Source organism: Polistes dominula, unplaced genomic scaffold (assembly GCF_049000335.1).
Source record: "Polistes dominula isolate Pdom_NZ unplaced genomic scaffold, Pdom_raw_medaka scaffold_35, whole genome shotgun sequence".
In the NCBI taxonomy this organism is placed as follows: domain Eukaryota; kingdom Metazoa; phylum Arthropoda; class Insecta; order Hymenoptera; family Vespidae; genus Polistes; species Polistes dominula.
In genome coordinates this window covers 4,283,929-4,311,541 of record NW_028300968.1, presented here as the reverse complement: position 1 = coordinate 4,311,541, position 27,613 = coordinate 4,283,929, and the positions used below count along the sequence as shown (strand labels likewise).

Here is a 27,613-nt window from a genome sequence, read left to right as displayed (position 1 = left end):
AATTATTTAAATTTCTTATTTAGACATCTGTATTGCTGATTTGAAAGCACATGCAAAATTATGACAGAAAAAGATAATAGCATTAGGTAAGAAAATGAAGAAATCGTTTTAAAAATATCTACTACATAATTGATTTTTTTTGTAGTTCTTTATTGAATTGTAACAAGCAAAGCGTAAACCAAATGGAAAAGGCCATTATTTTTAAACTTTAGAGGGTATTCTGTTTTAGAAATTGTATGAAGTCGATTTTTTTTATATTTTCAAAGTTTAACCTATTAAGAATGTCCTTAATAGGATTTTTTAAAATTCAATTTATTTTCGGAGATATAGCTGTTTTAGTTACGTGGCATTATCCTACCCTTATTACGCGAAACACTGAACGCGTTTTTCTCGAAATTGTTTTTTTTTAACGGTTTTTATGCATTACTCTATCGTGCTAACTAAAATCTTACAAAATTTTCAATTTTTACTATTTGTAAAAAATTCAGAAAAGTAAAAGAAGTGGTAAAAATAATGTTTTTTTTTTCAAACAGCTGTAATTTATCGAAAAAAAAAATATTTATCAATTCTTTTAGTTCGAACGATAGCGGCATTATTCTAAATTAATAATCTTTTTCATTTTTTAATTTCGGATTAGAAAAAGAGTTGCAATTGTGACAACCGTCGCGCGCCTTTTTCTTTGGACCTCTACTTTATCAGCCTACATCTTTTTCAATTTAAAATTTTTTCACTATTTCTTTTTTTCATGTATTCTAAAAATATTATTAAATATCTTGTAGCATTATAGATAGTGATTTATGTAGCAGATTGATAATGATAGTGTTATTCGTCGTTTGTTATTGCACTTGATAAAGTACCTAAAATTCATGTCTGTAGAACAGAATATCCTATTAATTATTAAGTACTGTCAATGCTATAGTAGATATTTTTACTTAAGCGTTTTTGAAAGTCTACAACGTAACTTTCTCTGTATTAATTTTTTACATAAATTTGAATAAAAATGTTTATTCTTTAGATTTGGGTGAAGTTATAAATTTTGCGCTAATCAATTCGTCAATATAGTTTAAATTGCGTGGTTTTTGGGAATATCTATTGAATAATAAGCGTATGTTCTAACTTTCTAGTGCAGTGCGTAAGGAGAAATTCTTTTTTAATGTATGACAACGTATTACATCAACATAAATCGTTTATTAATAGCTTTTTATTTTTAATCTATACTACAGTTTTGTGTATGATATGCAGAATCTATCTAAAACTAGCATAATCTATACATTATCTTAAAAACCTAAAAAGTAATGCAGGATATTAAAAACAGCTCGATTGATTTTCTTTAATTAATAAAAAATTGGGAAAAATAGCAACTATTTATAGTATTATAATTTAATGTAATTTCTTTTTGTTAATAAATGCATTAGAGAAATATTTAATAAATGTGGGGAAAAAGTTTTTATAGAAATGAGTTGAGATACAAGATTATTTATAAAACTTGTCTTAAAACAGAAAGATATCCCATCGATGTTTTGAGAATCTGTAAAACACGTTAGGAAAAATATTATTATTTTTATTTTTGTATAAATTAGATTCATAGAAACGAAGAAAATACTAACATCGGTAAACGTAGTCAGGGAAAGTACAAAGAACTTTCCAGAGGTCAATTGTTGGGGTTTTTTCATTCGTATCATACATATGTTGACCATTTTCAGATTGCTTGGTGAGATAGTATACCACTCGTAATGATAAAATGCGTTGCTCAAATTAACACTCTGAATTATTTAAACAACTTTAATGATGGTTATCCCATAATTATTCTATTAATGAGTGTCTTTTTGAATGTAATAATATTTCGTTTTTATTAATAAGTATGGTCTCTATATATAACTATTATTTTTCAAATGTACTAATATGTTATTTATCAAAATTTAAAAACGAAAATTCTCTTATTAAATTTTCTTCATTCAACAGCTTTTATCGATCTCATTGCCTGACCAGCAGCTATTTTACACAGAAATTTAATACATTAGGTAAATGCATGTTTTCAGATTCCAAAAAGACAATTATTGACAACTTTAAAATAACATTTAAGACATTGTCGGTATAAAACCCCTTAAACATTACACTTGAATACATTTATTTATGTTTTTATACAAAAAGTATTGCTGATAATAAACATTTTTAATATTTTTGTTGTAGACAATTGTATGAGAAACTTATACGAACAAAATTGTACTACTTTATAGGATAAATTTAATATTTTAAATTATTTCTCTTTATGATCATTTTGTTATAAAATTTAATGGTTATTATAGATACGTTTCTCGATACCTTAAATAAAGGTAAGATAATAAAAACTTGGCAATCTTGAATAAATAATACTATAAAGAGCTCATATTTTTTAACTATTGCAATATGAAATCGTTTATTGTCTTTTTAAAAGAGGTCTTTACGAAATATAAACTCCTAAGTTTCGTATACATTAATACATAATGGTAGATATATATAGAGTTTTAGGTGCCGCAGATGTAGACGAAAAACTAGTATTTAGTTCTTTTCTTTATATGTTATTTTCTGAAAAGGAAAACTTTATTCAGAGACTAAAAGATTAGATTAGGAAGGCCATAAAACCATAAACAAACCGCAGAATTATCGGTATATATTGGTGCAATTAAAATCCTTTGTGCAGTGTCGGGACCCTTTGAAGAGTTTCGGATTCCTATGTAAACATAGGCGATACCATAAAAAGAGATAATATTCCGATGTTCTAGATCAAGTTTCTTTATGCATAGTTCCCACTACCGAAAACCATAGGCTGTACCCATCGGAACACTGTGGGGGGGGGATCCTTATGCTATTGGTCAATAAGTTTCGTAAGCTCCTTCCCTCTCAAAAGGGGTGTCTGTCATTTCTGATATAAAATACGTTGAAAGAAATAAGAAGTTAGCAGTAGTCGCAGCAGTAGTCGCAGTCGCAGTCGCAGTCGCAGTCGCAGTCGAAGTCGCAGACGTAGCCGTAGGTAGTTAGTCAACAGTCGTAACAGTCGCAGTTGTATTATAAGTCGTTATCAGTTGTAAAAATACAGTCGCTCATATAAGTTGTAACCATAAGATTGTGAAACTATTATTGTACTTTTTCTAATACCTGTCTTAAATAAATCTTATTAGTAGGATTAAACTGGGTATATATTCACCTCGCACCTCTCACCCTAAATAAAATTACGTACATATATATAAATATAGATATTCATCGTCCTAAATATATATATAAAAGAAAGTCGTGTTTGTTACACTATTTATAACTTATGAACGGCTGAACCGATTTGGCTTAAAATTGTTGGGAGGTAGCTTAGAAAATGGAGACAGACATAGGATACTTTTTATCCCATTTCCCTGTGATGTGACATAAAATGTAGTATTCCAAAACCATCTGCGTTTTTCTGTACAATTAATAAATAATGAGGTATGAATTTTAATCTATTGGACAAAAAAAAATAAAAAATTGCGATGCGGAGGATCTTCCTATTAAAATTAAGAGCTCATATTGGGTGTGAATTCTTTTAAGGTGTCTAGGAACCCATTTTTGCGTGGCACTTGAAAAAAAAAGTCATTTTTTTGACCTACCCTAATTTATATATATATATATATATATATATATATAAATGTGAGTCGATAGCGAATGCATATTTCGCTTTTATGGACGCAAGATTATACTGTGGACTTCGCACTGAAGCTCTTGTATAGAAAATTACTTTCAAATAAATGCATAAAACGATAAGGAATTTTGCTTATAAGTGTTTGCAACGATAATCCCGTTAATTAGCGTATTAATTTTTATATAAAATTAAAATATTGTAATTATTATATAAAAAATACTAAAAATGATAAGCTATGTTCTCTGTGAGTTAACAAGACTTCTTTTTTCTCGTAGCTATTGAATTCCTTAGGTTTTATTTAGTTATTTTCCTAGTTGTACTCTCGTGAATTTCCTGCAGAAGAATAGGTAGAAAGATTGTATTAAGATTCTGATCCAATAAAACCTAAAATTTTGTCGCGAACCTAATGTAAGCTTAGAGTTTGGCAATGAAAAGTACTAGACAAATTAAAGCTTATTATTTAATTTTAATTGAAAAGCAAATGTTGCTGGAAGTTCATCAATGTTCTTCAAAAGCGTTTAAGGCCTTACTCTACTTTGACACTTTAAAATTTGGAAATTTTTTTTTTGCATTTCTCAAAACTAAATATATTTAAGAATATATAGTCAAAATTCTAGAAAAATCTGATCATTTAAACTGTACCTTTTCAACGCTACTATCTGAGTGCGCTACTTTATCCTAGCCCCTGTGTGTACCGGAGCACGTATACGGTAGTTGTAGGCGATAAAATTATTATGTAGTTATTTCTTTATTTTATTTCCTATTTAAATACGCTATCTTAGACGATAAGATTAAAATTTAGTTCTTTATTTATTTTATTTCTTGTTTGAATACGCTATCGATCTTAGTGAAACGAAGCGCGACGAAAACTGTTGTGCAGTGTAGTGCCCTTTCAGTGGTTTCGGATTCCTATGTAAACACATTTATGATATAAATATGTGAAAAAAAGTAAGAAAGAGTTCAACTGATACTCGACCAAAACATATGTATTGTCCGGTCGGAGCGGACAGCTGCTGCAAATACTTCAAGACTAAAGCTACCCAAACTTTAAATAATTTTAAACATCCGCCTGCTTTTTCAAAAGACGTTCAAGAGGTTTTAAAACTCATCTACGAGGTCTTGACAAGAGAAGATTTTCTGCAAATATGTTTCGACAGCAATACTCAGAGCAACAACGAAAGTTACAACTGCTGCGTCTGGAGTATTGCGCAAAAACATTGTTTCAATAAAAAAAAAATAGTTGAAAATGCAGCATACATTGCAGCTTGCATATTTAATGAATAATATCAACCTGTATTATAAATAATGAATTTCATGGGGATGAAAATTGGCGAGAACGCGAATTGTTTTGCCAGCGTGCGCGATATCCACTATGTCCACTTAGCTGAACAACAGTTGTTGGAGGCTCCTAAGGAGATGAAAATTCAACGGAGAAAGGCTAAGTAACAAGAAATAGTGTTATTAGAAGAAGTGGAAGGAATAATGTACGGCCCAGGCATTGCTGATTAAGCATAAGTCACATTTTTTTACTTATTTTACGGACAAAAACTTTGAACGCGTTTTTCTCGAAACAACGTTTTTGAACCTCTTGTTGAAAAAATCTCAGAAACTACTATTTTGATCCTTATGAAATTTTAACTCCATATTCTCTAAACCTATCGCTATATCTCGTACCTTAATTATTACAAAATTCTAATTTATACTATATTTTTTGGCAAAAAATCGCAAAAAAGACATGTTTTTTTTCTTTTTCCGCCATTTTGTTATTTTTGGATAAAAATTAAAAATTTTATTACGGGATATAACCACTGGTATAACAAACATAAAACTAAAGTATTTCTTGGTTTTAGATAGATAAACTTTCAGAATTTTTCAACAGCGCACACCCACGTACTTCTTAAAGACTCCTGTTTGAGTGCAATTTTTGTACCTAAAAAGTGTTTAAATAAATAAAAAAAAATTAATTTTATTCCTAAAGTATGAATCTAACAACCCAAAAAAGTTTCGCTTTTATAAAATAATAATGTTCTCCAAAAAAATTCATAAAAATAATGTATTTTTTAGGCGTTCAAAGTAAAGTAAGGCCTTAAATCTGCTTTCAATTAAATAAATATAGGTATCTTTTCTTATTTATATTTAAATATATACAATATATTCTAAAATAAATTTTAAATAAATACAATAAAGGTTTTTAAAATAAAGCATGTATACTGTAATCCCGCATTAGTGAATTTTAACGAATTTTCTATTAATGTAGTGAGAGAGGACGAGCGAGTATGTGTAAGGCAGAGAGTGTAATAGTTTTTAATAAAAACGCTAGTAGAAAAGCTACTAAATAAACAGTCAAATAACATTAAGTTTAAGTTTATGGGAAGTATAGACCAAATAAGAGAAATAGGACAGAAGTAGACGCTTATTGTTATGTAGTCGATATGCGAAATTATTTTTTATGAATATATTGTATTTTCACTAGAAAAGTTTTTTTTCTCGAAGACTTTATAATAAAAATTTTCACCAATTTTATTTTTTATCCAATAAATATCCTTTCAAAAGACTGACTAAAAGGAAAAAATGTAACATTTAAGGGCTCGCAGTCGGAATCAGAGGAAGAAAAAAAACTTGCGTGAGCAGTATCAAGTCGTGTAAAGTTGTTCTAAGTTTTCTCAACTTGTTTTAGGTCGTTTTAAGAGATCTAATAAGAGTATTTTATAAGCAGTTTTAGGATTTTATTTGTTTACTTCACTCATTATAGCTTAAAATTACGTTTTTCTTCTCTAAATTCAAAAACCAGGAGAATAAAGAAAATTTTCTAAACGTAATAAAATTACCTCGCAATCTTTACAAAACTAAAAACTTCTTTCTATGGAATCACTTTAAAGAATCTAACTTTCTGCAAATTAATAACAACATACATACGTAATTAAACAGAAGATTACTTATTGTGTATTTAAAAAATAATAAGAAAAAAAGATTATGGTATTTGCAATAAAAAAATAGTTTTTTTATATACAGTGTAATTTTCATTTGTAACCTAAAATTATGTAGATAACAAGATAGCAGATATAATGTTTAGCAATTTAATAAGAAAAATTTCTTTTTGAAAAAAATAAAAGATAAATTACAATTAATTTGTGAGTTAATGATTAATAATGCAACTAAAAAGTTTACAATTATTAAAACTCAATAAGACACCCTGTATTAAAATTATCATTAAAATTACTTCCTGAATAAGACATTCTCCAATGAAACAATAAATAAATAGTGTACTTATGATGCAAAATGCATATGAGAAAAATGTGGCTAGTGTAATTCCATCTCCGTTTACTGAACCCTAAAAAAATCAATATGTATTAGTGCAATGTCACATTTCACTTATGTTAACGGTCTTTTAGTATGTAAGTCGTATGTAATACTTACTATAAGTAGGTTGTAACCCGTTATGCAAAGGTGAAATATAGTTCCCATTAACTGTTGCATTATCACAAAACAAAAATTATCTTCTAAAATTTCTGCTTGTCTAAAAAATTTATAATGAGATATTTTAGATATTTATAGAGAATAATAATATTATAAATAAAAAAAATAATTTAATATATTATATGATCTATTACACTGCCTTAATTTTACGTCGTATTTTTTTTACTTACTACTATAAAGTTATGTTTACATTAATTTAAACTAGAAGCTATAAAAATTAAGTTGTACAGTCAGTAGCAATTTGGACCATTTTACAAATTTATTTTACGTATATCTTATTAATTTACATTATACTCTTTGAAGCAGTGATTTTACTACAATTACTTTAAAAGAATTTTATTTCTATTAGTCTAAAAAATATATTTTCTTAGATATTCTCCTTCTATTGCTATTTCACATTATTGTTTCTTTAGTCTGCTAAATGTAACTATCATTTAAAAAATTGTTTCATTAAAAGTGCTTTAGAGGATTTTTAACTAACTTTTTAAGTTAAAAAATGATATAATTATTAGCTATTTAGTATATAGAAGTTTTATGTAATTCTATGATAAGTATAGATTGCCAGTAGTTTTATGAACAGTAGTATAGAAAAAATAATAAAATATATACATAAAGTTGATCTTACATAATTTTTTGTCCATTGATGTAAAAAAAAAAGAAAACGGGTGTTTGTACTTCCCACATAACACAAAAACTCTCTAAAATCTTTCTAAAACATTTCTTGGAAAGCTTAAAGTCTTTCAAAAAGGTTTCTAAAAAATCATTCTACAAGTTGAAAATGTCCGCGTTCAGAAACTTGCAAAAGATTTCTAAAAAGGTTTTCGAAAGATTTTGTAAAATCTTAGCACCATATTTTCTGAAAGGTTTCTAGAAAACATTTTTGAAATTTTTTCAAAAAAGACAATTGTGAGCTTCTCCAGCTAGGGCTCACCGACCAAATCCTTTCTCACGAATGACCGAATTTTTTTTTTCGTGGCATTGTTAGATTGTTGAACATATTACGAAACAGACCCTAAAACCCGGCTGAACCACCTGTGTGGGATTCGTGAAAAAAATTGGACCGCTGACTGACTGACTGACTGACTGAACTGACGGGATTCGAACCACGGATCTTTTGTTTTCCGGGCGCGACTGCTCTTTAACCAATTGAGCTTTTCAAGGCTACCGATAAATACTTCTTACAAATGCCTCATAAGTTTAACATAGAGGCGCTAGTCTAACAGAAGGTTTTTGGAAGATTTACTGAAACCTTAGCGTCATGTTTTGTTAGGCCGGCGATACAAGTAAAATAAAAAAAAATTGAATTTCTTTTTTCTTATAAATAGTTAGTTTAATATCTCAAAAATATGCCCGTAAATTTTTAGAATGAAATTCGCATTATGTATCGATTAAAAATTCATTTAATTGCTCCGCCTTAACTCGGCGCTAGACGCGAACGCTAAACTTTGGACGCGTTTTTCTCAAAACGACTTTTTTCGAACTGACGTGCAAGATAACTCAAAAAGTTCTGAACCGATTCTTATGAACTTTAGCACACATTTTTTTTATAGTATTAGTTTCTAGTTGAATTTTAAGAATGATACCAAAATTTTCAAAAATATCCATTCTTGACCCAAAAATCGTTAAAAAAAGGGTCAAAAATCAGACTCATTTGGTCTGAGTCGTGCTAATTTACGATTTTTTTACTTTTTAGTTTTTCCTTAGTTCAACTAGAAGATATATGTTTTATTAAAACGCTTTGACCTTTTTTTTTTAATTTGAGAGTGCTGTAACTAAACCTAAAAATTACCATGATTGATGTGTTTCGCCGCGAGGGCCTCAGGAGTTCTGTTATTAAAGCGGCCATTTTGAAAAAAATTTTTTTAAATCTGATTCTTTTCTTCTAATATGTAATGAATAAACATACTAAGTTTCAAAACGATTCATTTATTCCTTCAATTTTAAATAAGCCTCTGAAAAACGGTCAAAATTTAGGCGTTTACTTGTATCGTCGGCCTTAAAGGTTTCTATAAATATGTTCGAAATGTTTTTGACATATTTTTCATATTATTTTTACAAACTTTTTTTAAATATTGTGTGAAATCTTTGCAAAAGGTTTCTGTAAGGTTCAAGTCATTTTTTTCATGAAAGTTTTGCGAAAAATTACATTTTTTTGAAATATTTTGGAAATGTTTCCAGAACATATCGCAAAAGATTTCAAGAAAGTTATTAAAAGTTTTTTGAGAAATATTATTTAAAAGATTACTACAAGATTTACAAAACATTTTTTAAAAAATGATTTTAAAAAACGGTTGAAAACCTTTCTGCAACATTTTAGGAAATATTTTTGTAATTTTCTTAAAAACTTTCTTAAAATATTTTTAAAAAATCTTTTGGCATGGTTCCTGCAGGGTTTCATAGAAATATTTTTAAACATTTTAATTTCTCTATCAGTAAAATATTTTAGAAATGTTTTAAAAATATTTTTGTTAAAACTTTTATAAATCTTTTTCAAAATATTTTAGAATGATGCCTGCAAGGTTTTTGAAAGATTTTTTGGAAATATTTTACGAAAACTTTCGCTTAAAGATTTCAAAACCTTTCGTGTTATGTTAGTAAATGAATAAAATTTATTAGTATTTTGTTACAAGAAATAGATTGTTACGTCCTAGAGGATGAGTTTATGTAAGTAGTATAAGTAATGCCCTTTTATGGTTACTCTGCTTTTGCCGAGTTTAACCGGGACCAGGCTGGTCCGTTTCCCTGTTTTAAACAGGGATAAAATATAACAATGTACGTACGGTTAAGGGGTGAATTGAGGAAGGTTTGGTTGAAAGGAGAAATATTGGTAATCTCAGCTCTGACAAACAATGATTTTTAATGTAAATTATAAATGTGTATGACTTACAGCTTGTAGTACAGTAGGGGTTTTGATCTTGAGATGCGCAGAAGGCTTTGACTGCTTCGCTCCAATCGGAGGTTAAACACAACAACTTGAGAGGCGAATATAACTATATATCGTTTAACTGATTAGTAGAATTAAATTGATTTGAATAAGTTGTTCAAATAATACTCAAACAATCGAATAGAACCACTGGTAGCGAGTGAGACAAATTAATAAGTTGATGAAAAGTCGTAAGTGAGGTAAAACTATACGTGAAGTAAAACTATAAGTGCCTGCGGAAGTGATGTCCTCTGGTTTACATATCCCCCAAAAATCTTTCGTGAAAGGTGGTAGCATTGGTACCCACACTCTTTGACCTTAGCTAGCCCAAGCTTCCTATGCACTCTGTTCTAGAAGGTTCTTATGACCTCGTGGACTACTAGTACATGCACGCAATATTCTTCTACATCTTAGATTATCGTTTATAAATTCCTATCTTTCTAATACATATCATATATTCGACATTTCCTAGTCAATTACAATTTGCTATTTCTTAATCGATTACATTTCATCAATTTCCAATCAATAACATTTTTATCTTTAAATCAATTATATTCTAATATCATTGTGTAGTAAAACAAAATATTCGATAGTTTCGATCATATCTAAGATTTATATATTCAATTGTGCGTTTGGTCGTACACATAGTTTCGCGAGTTTCATTGATTTAGGGCGATAGTTATGAATAATTATCCTTTTATTCTAGAATATTCCAGGAATAAATTTTCGTTAGTCCTACGTGACTTTGGTAGGAGTGTCCTAGCTTGGCGATACTCAGTCATAATATTCTATTGCGAGGAGGTATGGTTATTCTCTAGGATTTCGGTAAGGATTGCTCTTCTGCGATGTAGTTGCTGTTTTAACGTTAGGCTTCATGTGTCGAGCTTCGGGGGTTAATAAGCGGGGGTTCTCAATACTATGAATGCAAAGGAAATCTTTGGAGAGTTTTTTATTTGATTGGTTGCGCCTTTACGGCTATGCATCAGTGAAATTTATGAGATAGCCAATGGTTCCATGTAAGAGAATTGGAGAACGTTGGCGGCTAATGAGACCTTTTAGTCTTAAGGATGACGAGTCTCATATTCAATTCTTTACCTCGATATTTGTTTATTCATTAACTACGTTTCCACACTGGTTAAAGGAAAGAGCTCTATTCAAAAGTAAATATTCCTAGGGCAATGGATATGTGTACAACAAAAAATCTTATTTCAGTGTCGGATTCTATACGTGGCCTCGGAGTCAAGCAGGCACGTGCGACACTGAAGGAAGAATGGTATTCGTTGTTCTAGGAAATAGGCTCTCCAGCAGATAATTTATGGTTCCGGTATGTTCCTGGAAAAGGACAATTCTTTCAATAGTTCATTTCAATATACAATATGAAATATTAAGTAATGAAAGTAATAGTTAATCTCTTATGTGTACTACTTATGTAATTGTTTCTATTGTTATTCATGCAAGCTACTGGAATTATGTCTCGCACAGTTAGATTTATATCACTACGAAAAATTTGGGTAGGCGAATCGTGGCGAAACGTCTCAAGATAAATTATAAGAAATTACAATTAAATTCTTATATATTGCTTTTGCTCGTATTATAGGCATCTGTTTCCCATTTTATAATCACGAATAGAATATTTCTAATAGTAGTTCTACTAATAATCTAACACTTAATTTTAATGATCTTTAATTTCATGTTTTATATTACTAATCAACTGTGTTATCATAATAGCAGCTATTCTCAAAAAAAGGAAAACTAGTTGTTGTTATCTGTAAAATTAGTGGGTCCCAGTCAACGTGACAACGCCCATCCTCAGAATGCGGATAGATTGTCACGGTTTTATTGTCTCGGATAAATACGAAGGTAAGCTGCGATTAAACTGAATAAACAGTCGAGGATAGCTGACTGAAATTGGCCTTTCTGTTCAAAAGTTTGATTTATGCCTGATAAGATTATACAGTAAAACTTAATTAATAAAAAAAAAATCATAAAATCAAGTGTGCAGATCACACGAGTTAGAAGTGAAACCTTTAAAAAACTAAGTTTCGAGAGATTGAGACGAATTCACAGTTTTCGGAGTAAGTTATATGTAGGATTTATTTATTATAATATTGTTACAATATAAATATATCAAAAGACGCTGTTATGATCTTGGGATTGGGGTAGCTATCAAAAACTATCACTATCAAATTGTATCTATTAAGGTATAGTGCCGAATGTGTGCGATAGCCATAGATGGAAAAAGAAAATGTAGAATGCTTGTCGACGAAAAGATAAGACGTCCTATAACCTAAGTAAATAAATATATCCTCTTGTGTAACTAAGGTAGATGATAGTCTTTCTGTGAATTTGAGGTATCTTTATCATTGGTAAGCACACATAAGTATTTTATTGTTGTTGCAACTAATACCTTTAAATGCTTTAAAAATACCATAACAATTTTGGTAGTATTTTTTTGTTTCATCGAGTTTTGAATTAGGACGATTCTAGAATCTATTTTTCATTTCCGTTGTTTTAATTTAAATTTTTTTTACCATTTTTTAATTTTTTTTATATATCTCTAAAATAAGCTATATTATTGTATTTTTATTTGGAACATATTAGCAAATAAGATTTGTTCTTGCCACGTGTTCCGTTTCTTCTATTTAAAAATATTTCTATTCTATTGAAAAATTAGTAAAAGTTTTTTAAGCACAAAAAACATTACCATTAAAATAATTAAAAAAACAAATGTCACCGGTATGATTACTGGGTGAAAGTGCAGATAAAAACTACACATTTCCAAATATAAGCAATAAAAGAGGAATGATTAATTCGATAGTCATTGATAGTCCTTAAAATCGTAGGATGTTAACTAAGGAAAATATAATTCGTCGTAAACTAAGTAAATATAGAATATCCTTTTCCTGAAATTCAGATATAAAATTTTTTTTTTAGGATGGTTTTCAATTTCTCGTTTTCATCTATTTTTGCGCAGTCTAACAAATATTTTAGGAATTACGAAATAAAGAAGCTACAAAAAACACATGGAAAATACTGCTGGACTAAACAAAGGATCTGGTACAGATGTAATAAGAGATTTATTAATACAGATCTTTCCGAAATATGCTTTTACAACTGCATGGCCTGGCACATTTCGAGACCCTTATTATTTATAACATATCTCGTCTTTATTCTTTGGATCACAGACTTATCATTCTAAATACTCTCGTCTAAATCAAGATCTGAACAACAAAAAATCAAAAAATGCATTTAATCGTATCGCTCTCTCAGCTTATCGAAATGTGTACACAACGAGTCTCGAATTTGGGACCCGTGGTAAACTCCCATAATTCACGCATGATTTTCAGCGAGTTAAAAATGTTCTTATTTGATTAAAAAATTACCGTAAATTTCTTTATAACGTAAATATTATAATTAATAATATAATTCTCTTGTAATCCTTGCTCAATACAAATCATTGTTTATTTTTTGTTAAAACATGTAAAAATCAAATTTAATAGACATATTTTGTCTTTATGAATCAAATATATTTTATAAAGAAGCAAAATAGAAACGTGACAGTAATTTATTTGCTTTTGAATGGAATTTGTTACCTGCTCCTAATGTATTCTACAGTATTCTCTAATTCTTTTTCTCTGATGTATCTAGTAATCCTTTTTTTAATATTTCAGACAATACAATTACTATTAATTCTATGAATTTCATAGTTATTTATTATAATATTTGCGAAATAAAGAATTTAATACTAATTCTTCAATAAATTGAAAATATTTGTAAATAGAGAAGATATTACACGTTTTGTTAAAAAAAACTATAGGCATGAGTATTATCGCATCGATAATGAAGATAATAAATATAGATCGAATTTCAACAGACCTTCCCTGCTTTTTATAATTCTGTTCTTATGAAACGGAATCGATCTCGGGGTGTAGGTAGCTGACGAAAACTAATGTTTAAGAAATTGGTTCCATCAAGGTAAAATGCTGAATGCGATAGCTGTATAGTATTTAGGGCTGAGTTAAATACGTTAGGTAATACGTCTAGTAGTTCGGCAATACAAGAGGCGACTGCCGGCGCGACGCACATAGCGCGATGAGCTCGCTAGCCAAAGACTCGCACATTAATACACACATTACCCGCACCAAGTAGTCCGCGACAATACCGTGGACTGCGCAACACAGACACACCTGACTAACAAACGCGCTGTAATGACAATACCACTACAGACACACTCACACTTATTACATAGCCCAAAAAGTGGGGGTTTATTAATAATATATGTCAATCCTGAACATACTTACCCGGTTGATGCATCAGCGGAGCATCGGGTGCATCAATGTAAAACAAAATGAAAACTAAGAATTCTTATATGTTATCTTACATTAATTTGAAAACAGAAGAATGCAGTATCAATAAATATGATATCTTTGAACTTAAATCATCATCAATTTTTTAAGGGCTATCATTAAAAATAAAATAAAGAAAATTAACTTTTTAAATTGACAAAAAATGAAAGATTATTTAATCTTGACATATGACGAGTTTCTTTTCCTCGGTCAACATTTTACAATAATTAGTTTACTAAATTTTTACTTAACATTAATATCAGACCTACGTTTCAACGCATCATCAAAATTATTAATTAAATCATTATTAGGCAAAAGCTATACTAACTTTGTAATTGGTCTATCTAATTCTGTAGTTGCCGTTTTCACTCTCACAAATCGCACAAGTCCATCTATACAAGTCGGCAAGGCTTTATGATACGGCCTAAAGGCCAATAGCCAGGAGGGTAGTTTTGATTTCTAATAAGCACAAGATCACCTTCTTGCATAGATCTAGTCCTTAAAGCCCATTGGTAACAAGATTGCGAAGAGTTTAAATATTCAGAAGACCATTGTTTCCAAAAATGTTGTAAGCTAAAAGTTATAAACCTCCACCTTCTAAGAAGAGAGAGAGAATCTTTACTAATAGAAGTCTCAGCCAATATACGCGAGGGTTTCATTTTTATGAAATGAGAGGGTGTCAGTACTAGAAGGTCAGATGGATCATCTGATAAAGGTACCAGTGGACGCGAATTCAGACACGCTTCTATCTGACAAAGTAAGGTTGCCATCTCGATGAAGGTTAGAACCTGATCTATAATCACTCTTTTTAAGTGATATTTCAAGGACTTGGACAAGGACCTACTTCCCAGAGTTCTCCAAAATGAGGAGCAGCTGGGGGATTAAAGTGCCAATTTACACTCAAGTTTAGTAATTTGTTATGAAGGCTGTCAGAGGTAAGAAACTCCTTCAGCTTATGTTTAAACTTCGTATTGGCGCCAACAAAATTAGTGCCTTGATCACTATAAAGATCGGTACATGACCCTCGACGGGCGTCAAAAAGTGGAAATGCAGCAATATAAGCAGAAGAAGAGAAATCTTCTGCGACTTCCAGATGAACTGCTTTTGTTACCATACAGGTGAAAACTATAACATATCCCTTTTGCGTGCCCTTTCCTCTACTTTTGGACAAACGGATAGAAAAAGGACCTGCTAAATCCACACCTGTCTTGGTGAATGCAGGTTCAATTTGAACACGAACTGATGGTAAGTCGCCCATTAACTGATGCTGAGGAACTGCTGCATATCTCCTACATCTTAAGGGTTCATTCTGGTTTATCATTTTGAAAAAATTAATTTTTTTTTTATCATTTTTCGAAAGCAGACATATGTAGAATTATCATACATAAATTTTAAAACGATCCGAGCAGTCTAAGTATATTATTTTGCGACCCAAACACATAGAGATATTACAGATAGAGGAGACAAACCATCTACGGTTGTGTAAGAGGAAATGTCTCTGCATGGATATAGCAGCAAAAAACAAAAGGTTGATATTGACCTGACAAGAACAGAATTACTTGAAAGATGGTAAGGTGGCCACACATTTAAAATAATAATGAGTGCTTCAACAAATGCGTTTGGGCTATAGTACCTAAACACCTATTTAATTGTAAAATAATTTTTAAAATAGCTTGTAAATTGGCAGCTTGTATATTCAACGGAGGTTTTGATCCAATACTGAAAATAATGCACATTTTGGTGATAAAACTTGGCCCTATCGCGAGTCAATTACGCTAGTAACCGCGACAACACGCGCGTGCGCTCAGCCAATCGTTTGAGCGGAGAAGCTTTCATAGAGGCCAGGACACAACGAAAAAAGGCTATAGTGGAAGGAAATAAGAATTTTGAAGAAGCAGAAGGCATACTGTATGGTGCAGGCATCGCAGAATAAGGTAAAGTCAGACTTTTTAAAAATTTGTTAAAAGAAACTTTAAACGCGTTTTTCTCGAAACAACGCTTTTTCGGTTAGCGGGCATGATATCTTCGAAACAACTCAATCGAACTTTCTGAAATTTTAACCACATATTCTGCACATGAATGGCTATCTCGCATGCTAAAACCAAGTCAAAATATTAATTTTCACTATTTTTTTTTTACAAAAAAGTGCGAAAAAAATCAACGATTTTTTTCACGAAAAATGGCCGTCATTTTGTTTTGTTTTTCATAAAAATTGATAGTTTTAGCATACCCGATAGCCATTGTCATACTGAATTTAAAACCGTTTAATTTTTTTGTTTTCAGATCACCTGTTCTCAAATTTTGATGCCCGCCAACAGCATAGCTACTTTTGAAGGGTTCACGTTTGTCAGCCATTTTGGATGTCAAAAAACGTTTAAAACAATAAGAAAAATTTTTTTCTTGTACTTCTAGAGTGTATTTATCATTCCCAACAACTTTCATATGTATATGTATCCTACAAAGCCTAAAAAAAATCGTGAAAAATGCCTTTTTTTCGGCGTATAAACCAGAATGAACCCTTAAACACTTATGTGTTATACTTTTAACAACCTGTCTGCCAATGATAATCCAATAGTGCTGTCTAAGTGCTGATAGTGTTAATGGAACACCAGCATGTAATAACAAATTATGGTAATACCTGACAATGATATTAGTCAAGTGATCATTGGGACCGAGTATTAACGGATGTTTAGAATCATCAATCAGTTCAGCTTGGCCTATTCTTCCACCAACTCTAAGAATATCATTTTTCAAGAAGGGGTTAAGTTTAACTAGACTGCTGTTTTTACTAACAGATTCTGATTTTTTGAGAGCCTTTATCTCATTTTCAAAATGCAAGTTTTGATGCGTAAAAATCCAGTAATTTCTTGCATTGTTTATCTCACTCATTGTTAAATGCTTATAATTAGCATTGATGGTATCTGTAAAGTCAAAATATTGAAGGTTGTTAATAACAAAACCTGGTTGAAACCTTTGAGATTTTTGCATAAGTTTAAAAACAAAACGAATACAGCAAGCTGTAACTTTTAACACCTTATTCCAATCAGAATACCGGTAATATAATTCCCAAGAAGCTTTAACTGGTTTAGCTTGAGTAGTATGAATAACTAAGGGTTGAAGATCCTCAGGAGACTTCTCCATTAAATCTAGACTAAGAGTAGGATATTTACAAGTTTTTTGTTATATTATATTGGGTCCATTAAACAAAAGACTAGACTCTAATAATTGAGATGGATAAATTCCACGTGACGCAATGTCAGCTGGATTATCCTTAGAAGATATATGATGTTATAAGGCTTCAGGAACGGATGTTAGAATATGAGAACACCTATTAGCAATAAATGTTGGCCACTTTCTAGGCAAGTCATTGAGCCATTGTAGTACTATTTTTGAATCAGTCCACGAATGAGTCTCCAATTTGTCATTAGAGGTCAAAGATGTTTAATGCTTAACTAGCTCTGCTAGAAGACAAGCAGCACATAGCTCTAATCGAGGAATATTCAGTATCTTGATTGGTGCTACTTTTGTTTTTGAAGTTAACAATTGAATGTGGACTTGATTTTTAACAATTATGCGCAAGTATAGAACTGCAGCATAAGCTTCCTTGGAAGCATCGGCAAAACCGTGAAGTTCAAGCTTTTCAATGTCAGGACTAAAATGATTCCTACGAGAAATATTAATTTTTCCTAATAATTTCGTCCCATCTAACCACCTAATCCAATCATCAGCTATTTTTAATGGTAATGGGTCATCCCACGAAATTTTTAAAAGCCAAGTGGCTTGCATAAGAATTTTTGCTCTAATGATTGTAGGGGATAGCCAACCTAATGGGTCGAAAAACTTTGCAAGTTGAGACAACATAGATAGTTTGGTCCACTTAATATTTTGTGGTGCTGTCTCAATCTTGAAAAAGAATGAATCAATATTAGGCTTCCACACTAAACCTAAAATGGAGGTGTAAGTTTCTGAGGTTAATAGAATGAGTTGTTCTTCGTTTTTATATTCTGAAGGGATTTTTTCGAGTAACTTAGAGCAGTTACTTGTCCATTTACAAAGTTCAAGACAAACCTCTTTGAGTGATACCTATTAACTGGTATATTTTCTGCTTAGCTTCCTTACAAGAGTGTACTTCTGAGATGAAATCATCCACATAGACTTTATTCTCTAAAATAGAGGCACCCAAAGGAAATTTTGATTTGTAATTTTCAGCCAATTGCTTCAGAGTTCTAGATGCTAAGAAAGGGGCACTAACTAGGCCATAATTGACAGTATTTAATTCATGAATACTGACCTCATCTTGAGGATTTTCCCGCCAAAGTATGGATTGATATGGTCTATCTGAAGGATGAATTAAAATTTGTCGGAACATCTTTTGAATATCAGTAATAAAGACGAATCTATAGTTTCTCCATTTCAAAAGTAAATCGAAAATGTTTGGCAGCAGATTCTGTCCTGCATGTAAAACAGCGTTGAGAGATGTGCTTTTGCCCACAGTGGCTGAGCCATTAATGACTACCCGAAGCTTTGTGGTAGTACTAGCTTCTTTTATAACCCCATGATGTGGTAAGTACAAACGGGGTACTGAAGTATCTGAACTAACTAAGCTCATATGATTGAGATCAAGGTACTTTTTCAAAAATGAGCTATAAGAAGATTTCAATTTTACATTTGAATTGAAACGAGTCTCCATTCTAAGTAACATGTTTTTGGCTAATTGATAGCTTTTCCGCGACTCGGCATGTAGTGAGTCAGTTGAAGCTTTAAAGGGTAATTTAACACTTAATCTGCCAGAGTTAGTAGCAAAATGAGTGTCTTTAAAGATTTTTTTACACCCCTTTTCCTCATTAGTTAAGTATTCTGAAGGATTTGGAATTTCCTCTACTTCCCAAAATTGTTTCACTAACTCGTTAAGTGGTACTACCTCGGTAATATGAAGACTTGTTACAGTACCTGTCTTGTTATTATCGGTATTGGAGCTGACAGGTCCAGATAATAACCACCCTAATGAGGATTTTGAAGCGATAGGCATATTTATGCCTAACTTAAGCACTTGATCTTGTATTATCAAGGCATGGGCCGAAGCACTTAACAATAAGTCAATTTGATCAGATTTGTAAAACTCTGGATCAGCTAGTTGAAGATTATTCAATGTATGTATATAATTATAAATGTAATAACAATGATCAGGTGGACAATAAGCTGAGAATTTATTTACCATCAGTGCATTAATTTTAAACAAAAAATCTGATTAAAAGTAAGGCTTTAAAGTAAAGTCAACAGCACTAGTCACTTCAGACATAATCTTTTCACCTACACCTGTAAGTTTAATACAGACCTTATTCTGTTTTTATTGAAGCAATTGAGTTAAGGATCTTGAAATTACTAATGTTTGAGAACAAGGGTCTATCAATGCAAAAACTACTATTGGCTTACCAGACTTGGTATAAACAAAAATTCTAGCTGTAGCTAACAAAACTGAGTGACGACTATTGATCTGAGTAGTATATATATTTAAACTTGATTTGTCAATTGGTTGCTTTACTTCAGGTGAAATGCATTCAGACTCCTTATTGGTAGTCCTTGCAATAGTCCGTGCAATATCCTTATCCCTATGCATAACAGTGTGGTGCATCTTTTTACAGTTGAAGCAAGTGTATTTAGATTTACGCATCTTGCTTGGATGATTCTCAAGACTATTAATACAAAGCTTGGCTTTCCCTACAAATTCCTTTTTATTAGTCTAACTTAATGTTAAATAGTCAGGACATTTAGAGATAAAATGACTCCCTTTGCAGTATGTACAAGAAGTACCGGGTTTTACATTAGTTTGATGAGCTGATTTGACACTAGCTTCTTTTGTTGATTTAGAAATAGTTTCCTTTACATTTTTATTTTTAATAGGTGGCTTTTGGGTAAAGGATTCTAACGTAATAATCTGAGAGGAAAAAAAGCTTCTCAATTTATCCATACTAGGAGCTTCAGTTGAACAGCCTAAATACCTTTGCCATTCTCTAGATGTGTAAAAATCAAATTTACGAGTTATAAATCCTATGACAACATCTGTATACCCATCTCTACCCATACTTCTTAAGGTATCGAGGGGCCTAATTGTTTCTTTCATAAGTTTTTTCAAGGATGAAGAAGAACTGTTACTCATTTTCGCAGCAGTAACAATTGTTTTAACATATTCAGTGACCAACCTACGCTTATTATCATAGTAATCTAGAATGGTATTCCATGCTTGTGGGTAGCTTTCCCCAGCTAAAGGAATGTTTTTTATGAGATCAGCTGCCTTATCTTTCAGATAAGATCTCAGATATTGATGTTTTAGCACTGGTAATAAGTCAGCCTTACTATGAATAATTGCCTTGAATATATCTCTAAAGTTAGACCACTCTTTATATTTGCCAGAGAAGGTGGGTATTTCTATGGTAGGTAAACTTTGAAAACTAACAGAATTATTACTATTAAAGGATTGGTTGTGGTGGCTTTAACCCACAGATGTATTTAAAAGGATTAAAAATTCATTAAACTCATCTAAATTATTATAATAGTTCTCTTCTACATTATCAAAGAGGTCATGTTTAAAGTAATCGTGACTAACAGATACATCCTTTGAATCTAATATTTTATTTTCTTTGAAATTTTCATTATCTTGAACTGTTTAAATCTTTCATTCATTTGCTGTAATCTTGCCCTACTATGACCAGCTAGCATTTTAGACTGGCCTAAATTTTTAAAATTGGAAAAGGTATTTGCAATTTGATTTTGCAATATTTTCAGATTGGAGTATATTACTTCCATTTTTTCTTATTTTAATTACTATTTTGAATTTATAAGTGAAATAGTGATTATTTGAATTGACTCAATATAAAGTAATTTGTCCTACAAGTATACTACAAGAGGACTGTATAGTCGTCTAATAACAATAAGGGACTTCAAAAGTATAGTTAATGGTTTCAAAATGAGAAACGCTTAATTAAATGATGAATTTTCTACTAGTGCAATACTAGAGATATATCCTAACCACAACAGGGTAATAGGTTACTAAATGGTACCGTTACCGACTAACATGTACGGTTGTGAGAGTGCAACAGTGTATACAATCTTTGTACACTTAATTCAATCTTATATCTAAAGTAGTATATATATATATATATATATATATATATATATATAAATTTTTTCCAATTACCAAGATGAAAATTATTAATAAGAATGTATGATTATAATTAAGATAATGTGACTATCAAAGATTATAGATGAAAGTTGAGTCTGTATATGGTTGACCCTTAGCTTGGTCTCGCTTAATGCTCACACGATTGATGTAAACAAACATTATATCAAAAAGAAATTATTAGCTCTAACGAATATTATTCAAAATTACTTGTAAAAATATTAGAAATATTTAATTTAAACTATTTAATAATTAATAAATTTAAATTTAAGTTTGTGTGCACTTACGATTTAAAATATTATTTGTAAATCTATTGTTTTATTAAATTATTATTTGTAAAGAAATGTTACTTTGTCGGTTTAAAGTATAGAATTATTTTCGTTAGCTAAATGAATAGTTTATCATCAAGGGTGTATAGCATTATTCTAAATATAAGATGTATACAGTAAGTTGCTTCATGTAGCAGAACGCAAACGAGTAAACAAACCCAATACGACATTCAATATTATCAGTTAAATTTTTTCCATATTACTTTTGGTTATAATATCTATTTTCAAGAGGAAAATAAAAGCTTATTTATAAACTATGTAACCTTTGACTAAAGGAAATAATATTTCATTTTGCAATCCAAATGAAAATAACCTGGCATATTGAGCTAATGCTAACATACAATTTATTTTTGAAAATAATATTCTCTCTCGGAAGAGAATGTTAGCGTGACTTTTAGTTTTTACTCACTGATATTCTCTTGCTTCGTTAGATCAAACAAGGAATGAGTCATTGAAGGCCAAAGTTGTTTACCTCGCGAAATGCCGCGCTGTTCGAAGTCTTTGTCGTACGGCTACTGCTCATGCTGACCTTGATGCTTAAAACTCTCGGCAGCCTGCGTCCTTTTAATGTCCAACCTTCCGAAATGCTGCGATGTTCGAAGTCTTTGCCGTACTGCTACTGCTTGAGTTGACCTTGATGCTTGAAACTCTCGGCTGCCTGCGTCTTTTTAATGTCTAACTAAAATTTACATGACGCATTGGAATTTTAGTATGTTATAATTTTACAAGGCTTTTTTTTATGAGATGATTCGAGATGCGCGGACGCATCTCTCGATAAGGATGATGAGTGATGACTTGCTCACGTAAGACGTGAGACTTACAAACAGATCTCTATTTAATGAGAGAAATTTGAGAAATGAATTAGTATGTCAAATAAAAATTTGACAAAATTAATGAGTGCTCTAAACCACTCAGCACACTGACAAAACACAGGTGCTTTTACTGAAATCTTGTGGGAGAACTCCCTGAGTCGCCTCGTGCCGATATTTAAAAATTTACACAATCACTTGTAATGGCAATATTTGAACTAAGAGAGTTAACAAAATTTAGTGCGAAAAATGTAAAGGCAAAATAAAAGTGAATCCGGCTCGAAGGACCAAAAATGTATAGTATTTAGGGCTGAGAAAATGTAAAATTAGAATAGAAAGTGAATCCGGCTCGAAGGGCCACAAAAATGTTTGATAGTACGTCTAGTAGTTCGGCAATACAAGAGGCGACTGCCGGCGCGACGCACATAGCGCGATGAGCTTGCTAGCCAAAGACTCGCACATTAATACACACATTACCCGCACCAAGTAGTCCGCGACAATACCGTGGACTACGCAACACAGACACACCTGACTAACAAACGCGCTGTAGTGACAATACCACTACAGACACACTCACACTTATTACATAGCCCAAAAAGTGGGGGTTTCTTAATAATATATGTCAATCCTGAACAACAGCCATAGACAGAAACAAAAATTGTAGAATATATTTGTTGGTAAAAAAATACCGTGACTTATCCTAAATAAATATAATATATCCTCTTTTGTAGCTCAGGTAGATGATAGTCTTTCTTTGAATTAGAGATATCATTATAGGTAAGCATAAAAACTATTTTCTTTGCTACTAATTCCTCTAGATGATTAAAAAGAATAGAACAATTTTTGTCGTATTGTTTTGGTTTCATCGGGTTTTAATTAAAACGATTTTAAAATCTATTTTTTATTTCATTAGTTTTATTTTATAATTTTAAGGATTTAAAAAAATTTGATGAGACTTGACTCCAGCGATCTGTAGGTTACGAGTTTAGATAGATACTCCCTACGCTTAAACTGTCATTCAAATCAGATTTAAAAAAAATATATATATTTATATTTACCTTCCAGCTCATGCAGACTCAAGCACACATAAAACTTACAAATACAGACTATACCACTTTTTTCTTTATTTTGGCCGTCAGCTCATTTAGACCTTAATTTTTTGTCACCTTTTAATCACTTTTATCAAGTATTATTAGTTCAATCAAGCATATTTAATCACAGTATTAAGTCACCTTTAAATATTCTACAATGTTTTTAAATTTTTTTTCTGTGATATATCTTATAATCATTTGATTTTTTTGTAAAATATTGCAGATAATACAATTATTATATTCTATATATTTCATAGTTGGTAATTATATTATTTGCGAAATAAATAATTTATTATAAATTTCTCAATAAAATAGAAATATTTTTAAATAGAAAAGAAATGACACGTTCATTCTTTATTTTGACCGTCGGCTCGTTTGGACCTTTTACTTTTGTCACATACCTACGTGCTTATCTCTGTTTATTCTTCTACCCTTCTATCGTTCCTACTTACAAACAGTTTTAGTATCGAAATAATATGTATCTACGCTTCGTAGTATGCAATCGCACACAAACACACACATACACAACATGAAGTGACAACTACGAAGTAATTATAAAGTAGTTATAAAGTATTATTTCTGAAATATAGAAAAAAATTAAATTTAAAAAAATTAAAAATCAAATCCAACAAAAATTTTTTTTGTAAATAAATAAATTATAAAAAATAAAACAACGTAATTGAATATTGGATTTTAAATTCGTTGTATTTCAAAACTCAATCAAACGAAAAAATTAAACAATTGTTCCTTTCTTTTTACAGTATCTTAAAGTATTAGTGGCAAAAACAAAAAATACTTGTGTGCGCTAACCCACGATAAAGATATCTCAAATTAAAAGGAAGAGTGCAATGTGTGAATGAAAAAAATTCTTTTTGACCTGAGTTAAAAAATAAATATATTATATTTACTTAGGTTAGGACTGCGTATCTTTCTATTGACAAACATTCTACAAGTTTTTTGTCTATTTATGGCTATCGAACTCGACATTCTATCTTGATGCATAGTATTTTGAAAACGTTAGTTATAGTCAGCTATCAACACCCCTAGGTCAATTCCCTTTCATTCTGTTAGATCTATATATACAATCTGTATTATCGATGCGATAATATTTATTTTTATAGATTTGTAAAGACATGAAGCGTTTTTATCGCTACTCCCCATTTCTCCAATCCTTTTATTAAGGATACCTTTTTTCTGCCCATTAAAAAATTACAAAATACGTCAGAGAAAAAAAATTAGACAACACTGTAGAATACATTAGAAGCAGATGACAAACTTCATTCAAAATCAAATAAATTACTGTCAAATTTTTATTTTCCTTCTTCATAAAATATATTCAATTCATTAGGATTTTAATAAGTCCATTGAATTTTTTTTTTTATATCTTTTTATAAAAAATATACAAAGACTTTTATTGACACTGGAAAAAAAAATAAATAAATTAACGTAATTTTTCAATAGAGTAAAAACATTTTGAACACGCTGAACGCCCAGCGTGAATCGTTGGAGCGTACTACGGGGCTGAAATTCATGACTCATTGTGTACACAGTTCGATAAGCTGAGAGAGCGATACGATTCAATGTATTTTTCAGACTTTTCGTTGTTCAGATCCTTATTTAGACAAGAGTATTTAGAAAGATAAGTCTGTGATCCGAAGAATAGAGACGAGAAATGTTATAAATAATAAGTGTCTCGAAGTGTGGCAGGCTATGTAGTTGAAATAGTATTTTTCGAAAAGATCTCTTTAAGATCTTTTATTGCATTTGTACAAGAACCATCGTTCAGTCCAACAGTATTTTCCATGTTTTTTGTTATGTCTTTATTTCGTCATTAATAAAATATTTGTTAGAAGCGCAAAAATTTAGATGAAAATCGGAAATCGAAAACCATCCTAACAAATAAAATTTTATACATGAAGTTCACAAAAAGAATATTTTATGTTTACTTAGTATACTACAAATTATTTTTTCTTTCAATAAACATCCTACGATTTTGGTGTCTATCTACGACTATCGCATTCAGTATTCCATTTTTATTGCTTTTATTGGAAAAAGTTTAGTTTTTATCTGCTATTCCATCTACTTATCATACCGGTGTCTTTTGTTATATATGATAATAATTTTAAAATAAATAAATACTGCAATTATCGTACTGTTGATACTGTGCATTCGTCTCATTCTCACAAAACTTAATTTTTTTAAGGTTTCACTTCTAACACGTGTGATCTGCACACATGTTTTTTAATTTACTCGTATGCTAAAGAAGTTTTTTTACTTCAAAAAAAAAAAAAATGGTCTAGGACGTAACAACTACTACCTTGTAACAGAAAAAATATTTTTATTACAAAATCACATATTAGTGTTACCTTATTAACCTATAATGAAGAAATACTATTTTCTCGATAATAAATTTTGAACCTTTATAATCATCGAGAATGTCTTTAATCTTGTAGCTGAGAACTCCAAATTGGGCCGTAATATTAAAGGCCAAGTTAGTGAATAAGCAGTCGAATCCGACGTAACCAAATACAACAGTCGGTATTATTAACATCTGGTAGAGGCAGATGCAAAAATAGATTCTAGTGTCTTCTATATCTATAATGGCTCGTGTTTTGTATGGTAGTTTGTAAGTCAAGGATGAATTCATAAATGCTGTAACGAGTATAATGTATATATAGTAAGTCTCATGAGTTTCGTCCTATTTTTAATTAAAAACATTATTCAATATTTAAATAACAATAAATAAGCATTGTTAAACACTTAAATTGGTAATTTTTTTATTAAAAAATTACTTTAATAAAAAAAATGAATTTTTAGAATTTTTATAACGAAATAAGTATCACAAAAATTCAAGCAATAATCTTAAAGGCATTATAGTATTCAAAAAGTTAATAAATTACAAATTACTGAATAAATATTTTACGTAGGTATAAATATTCTTGTTAGTCCAACTATATTATGTTCATTTAAAAGAAAAAAGCGATTTTAAATTTAGTGAAAAAAACTACGACAAAATTTAAGAAATCAGAGACGAGAACACAATGAATATTCTAGAAATGGGCAATTTAGGATAAACGATTAGAAGAAGTTTGGCCAAATATTAATTCTCACACAAATATGTCTTTGCATATTTCCAGAATATTTGATCTGAATCTAGATTTTCCTCCCGATTTCAATATATGGACATAAATTTGATCAAGTTTGATATGGCAAGCTAAAGAAAGTTTTATAAATGTACTAAAATTCTTTGGTCGTACTGTAGCATTTTTTCAATCAGTCACCTTAAACATTATCTTTTTCAATATATGCTATATTTTATAGTATTTCTCGTAATAAGAATTAATCAATTACTTACCAATTTGTATATTAGGAATCATTCCACCAACATAATATAATATAACAGCAACAGTCATCGACGTAACTGATATTATTATATAGTATCTGGCTAGTTTTGTATATTTCATTAATATTGATTTCTGTTCTAAGGAATTGTACTTATTAATGATAAAATTCAATTTAATTTCTATAAGAAGTTGTCTCATAGATTGTCCATTTATTCGACAAAAAGTTATTTTTGTGAGTGTCATTAAAAATAAAACATTTTCGGTGAAATTGCTGATAATTTCATCAAAATCATTTTTATGATTAGCCAAATCAGCAAATGTTAAAGAACAGTGGAGAAGAAGATAAACAAAAAAAAAGAGAAAATGAGAATTAGATATCTCTAATGGCCAGACTCCCACATATTTTAGTAATCGTCTATTCCATCTTAATGGCCTCATTACATTAGTTAAAATAAATGCCTGTAATCATAA

General features: G+C 30.4%; 1 protein-coding gene across 1 annotated transcript; it reads right to left on the bottom strand.

Moving 5' to 3' along the window:
* Positions 1–1,477: 1,477 nt before the first annotated feature.
* LOC149032413 (odorant receptor 4-like) lies at positions 1,478–27,613 on the bottom strand. The gene is made up of 6 exons (XM_089173232.1): positions 27,154–27,613; positions 26,165–26,450; positions 7,064–7,163; positions 6,867–6,977; positions 1,608–1,763; positions 1,478–1,528 (listed from the first exon to the last, which is right to left on the bottom strand). Exons 1-6 carry the CDS (start codon positions 27,578–27,580, stop codon positions 1,478–1,480), a joined length of 1,131 nt encoding a protein of 376 aa, XP_089029358.1. The 5' UTR covers positions 27,581–27,613.

Bases quoted from the DNA above. Each gene is read 5' to 3' on its own strand.
- LOC149032413 (XM_089173232.1), bottom strand. From the start codon at position 27,580: ATGAGGCCATTAAGATGGAATAGACGATTACTAAAATATGTGGGAGTC. The intron at 6,978-7,063 runs GTAAGTATTACA...TGATTTTTTTAG, and splicing joins CGGGTTACAACCTACTTATA to GGTTCAGTAAACGGAGATGG. The intron at 1,529-1,607 runs GTTAGTATTTTC...CGTGTTTTACAG, and splicing joins CCCTGACTACGTTTACCGAT to ATTCTCAAAACATCGATGGG.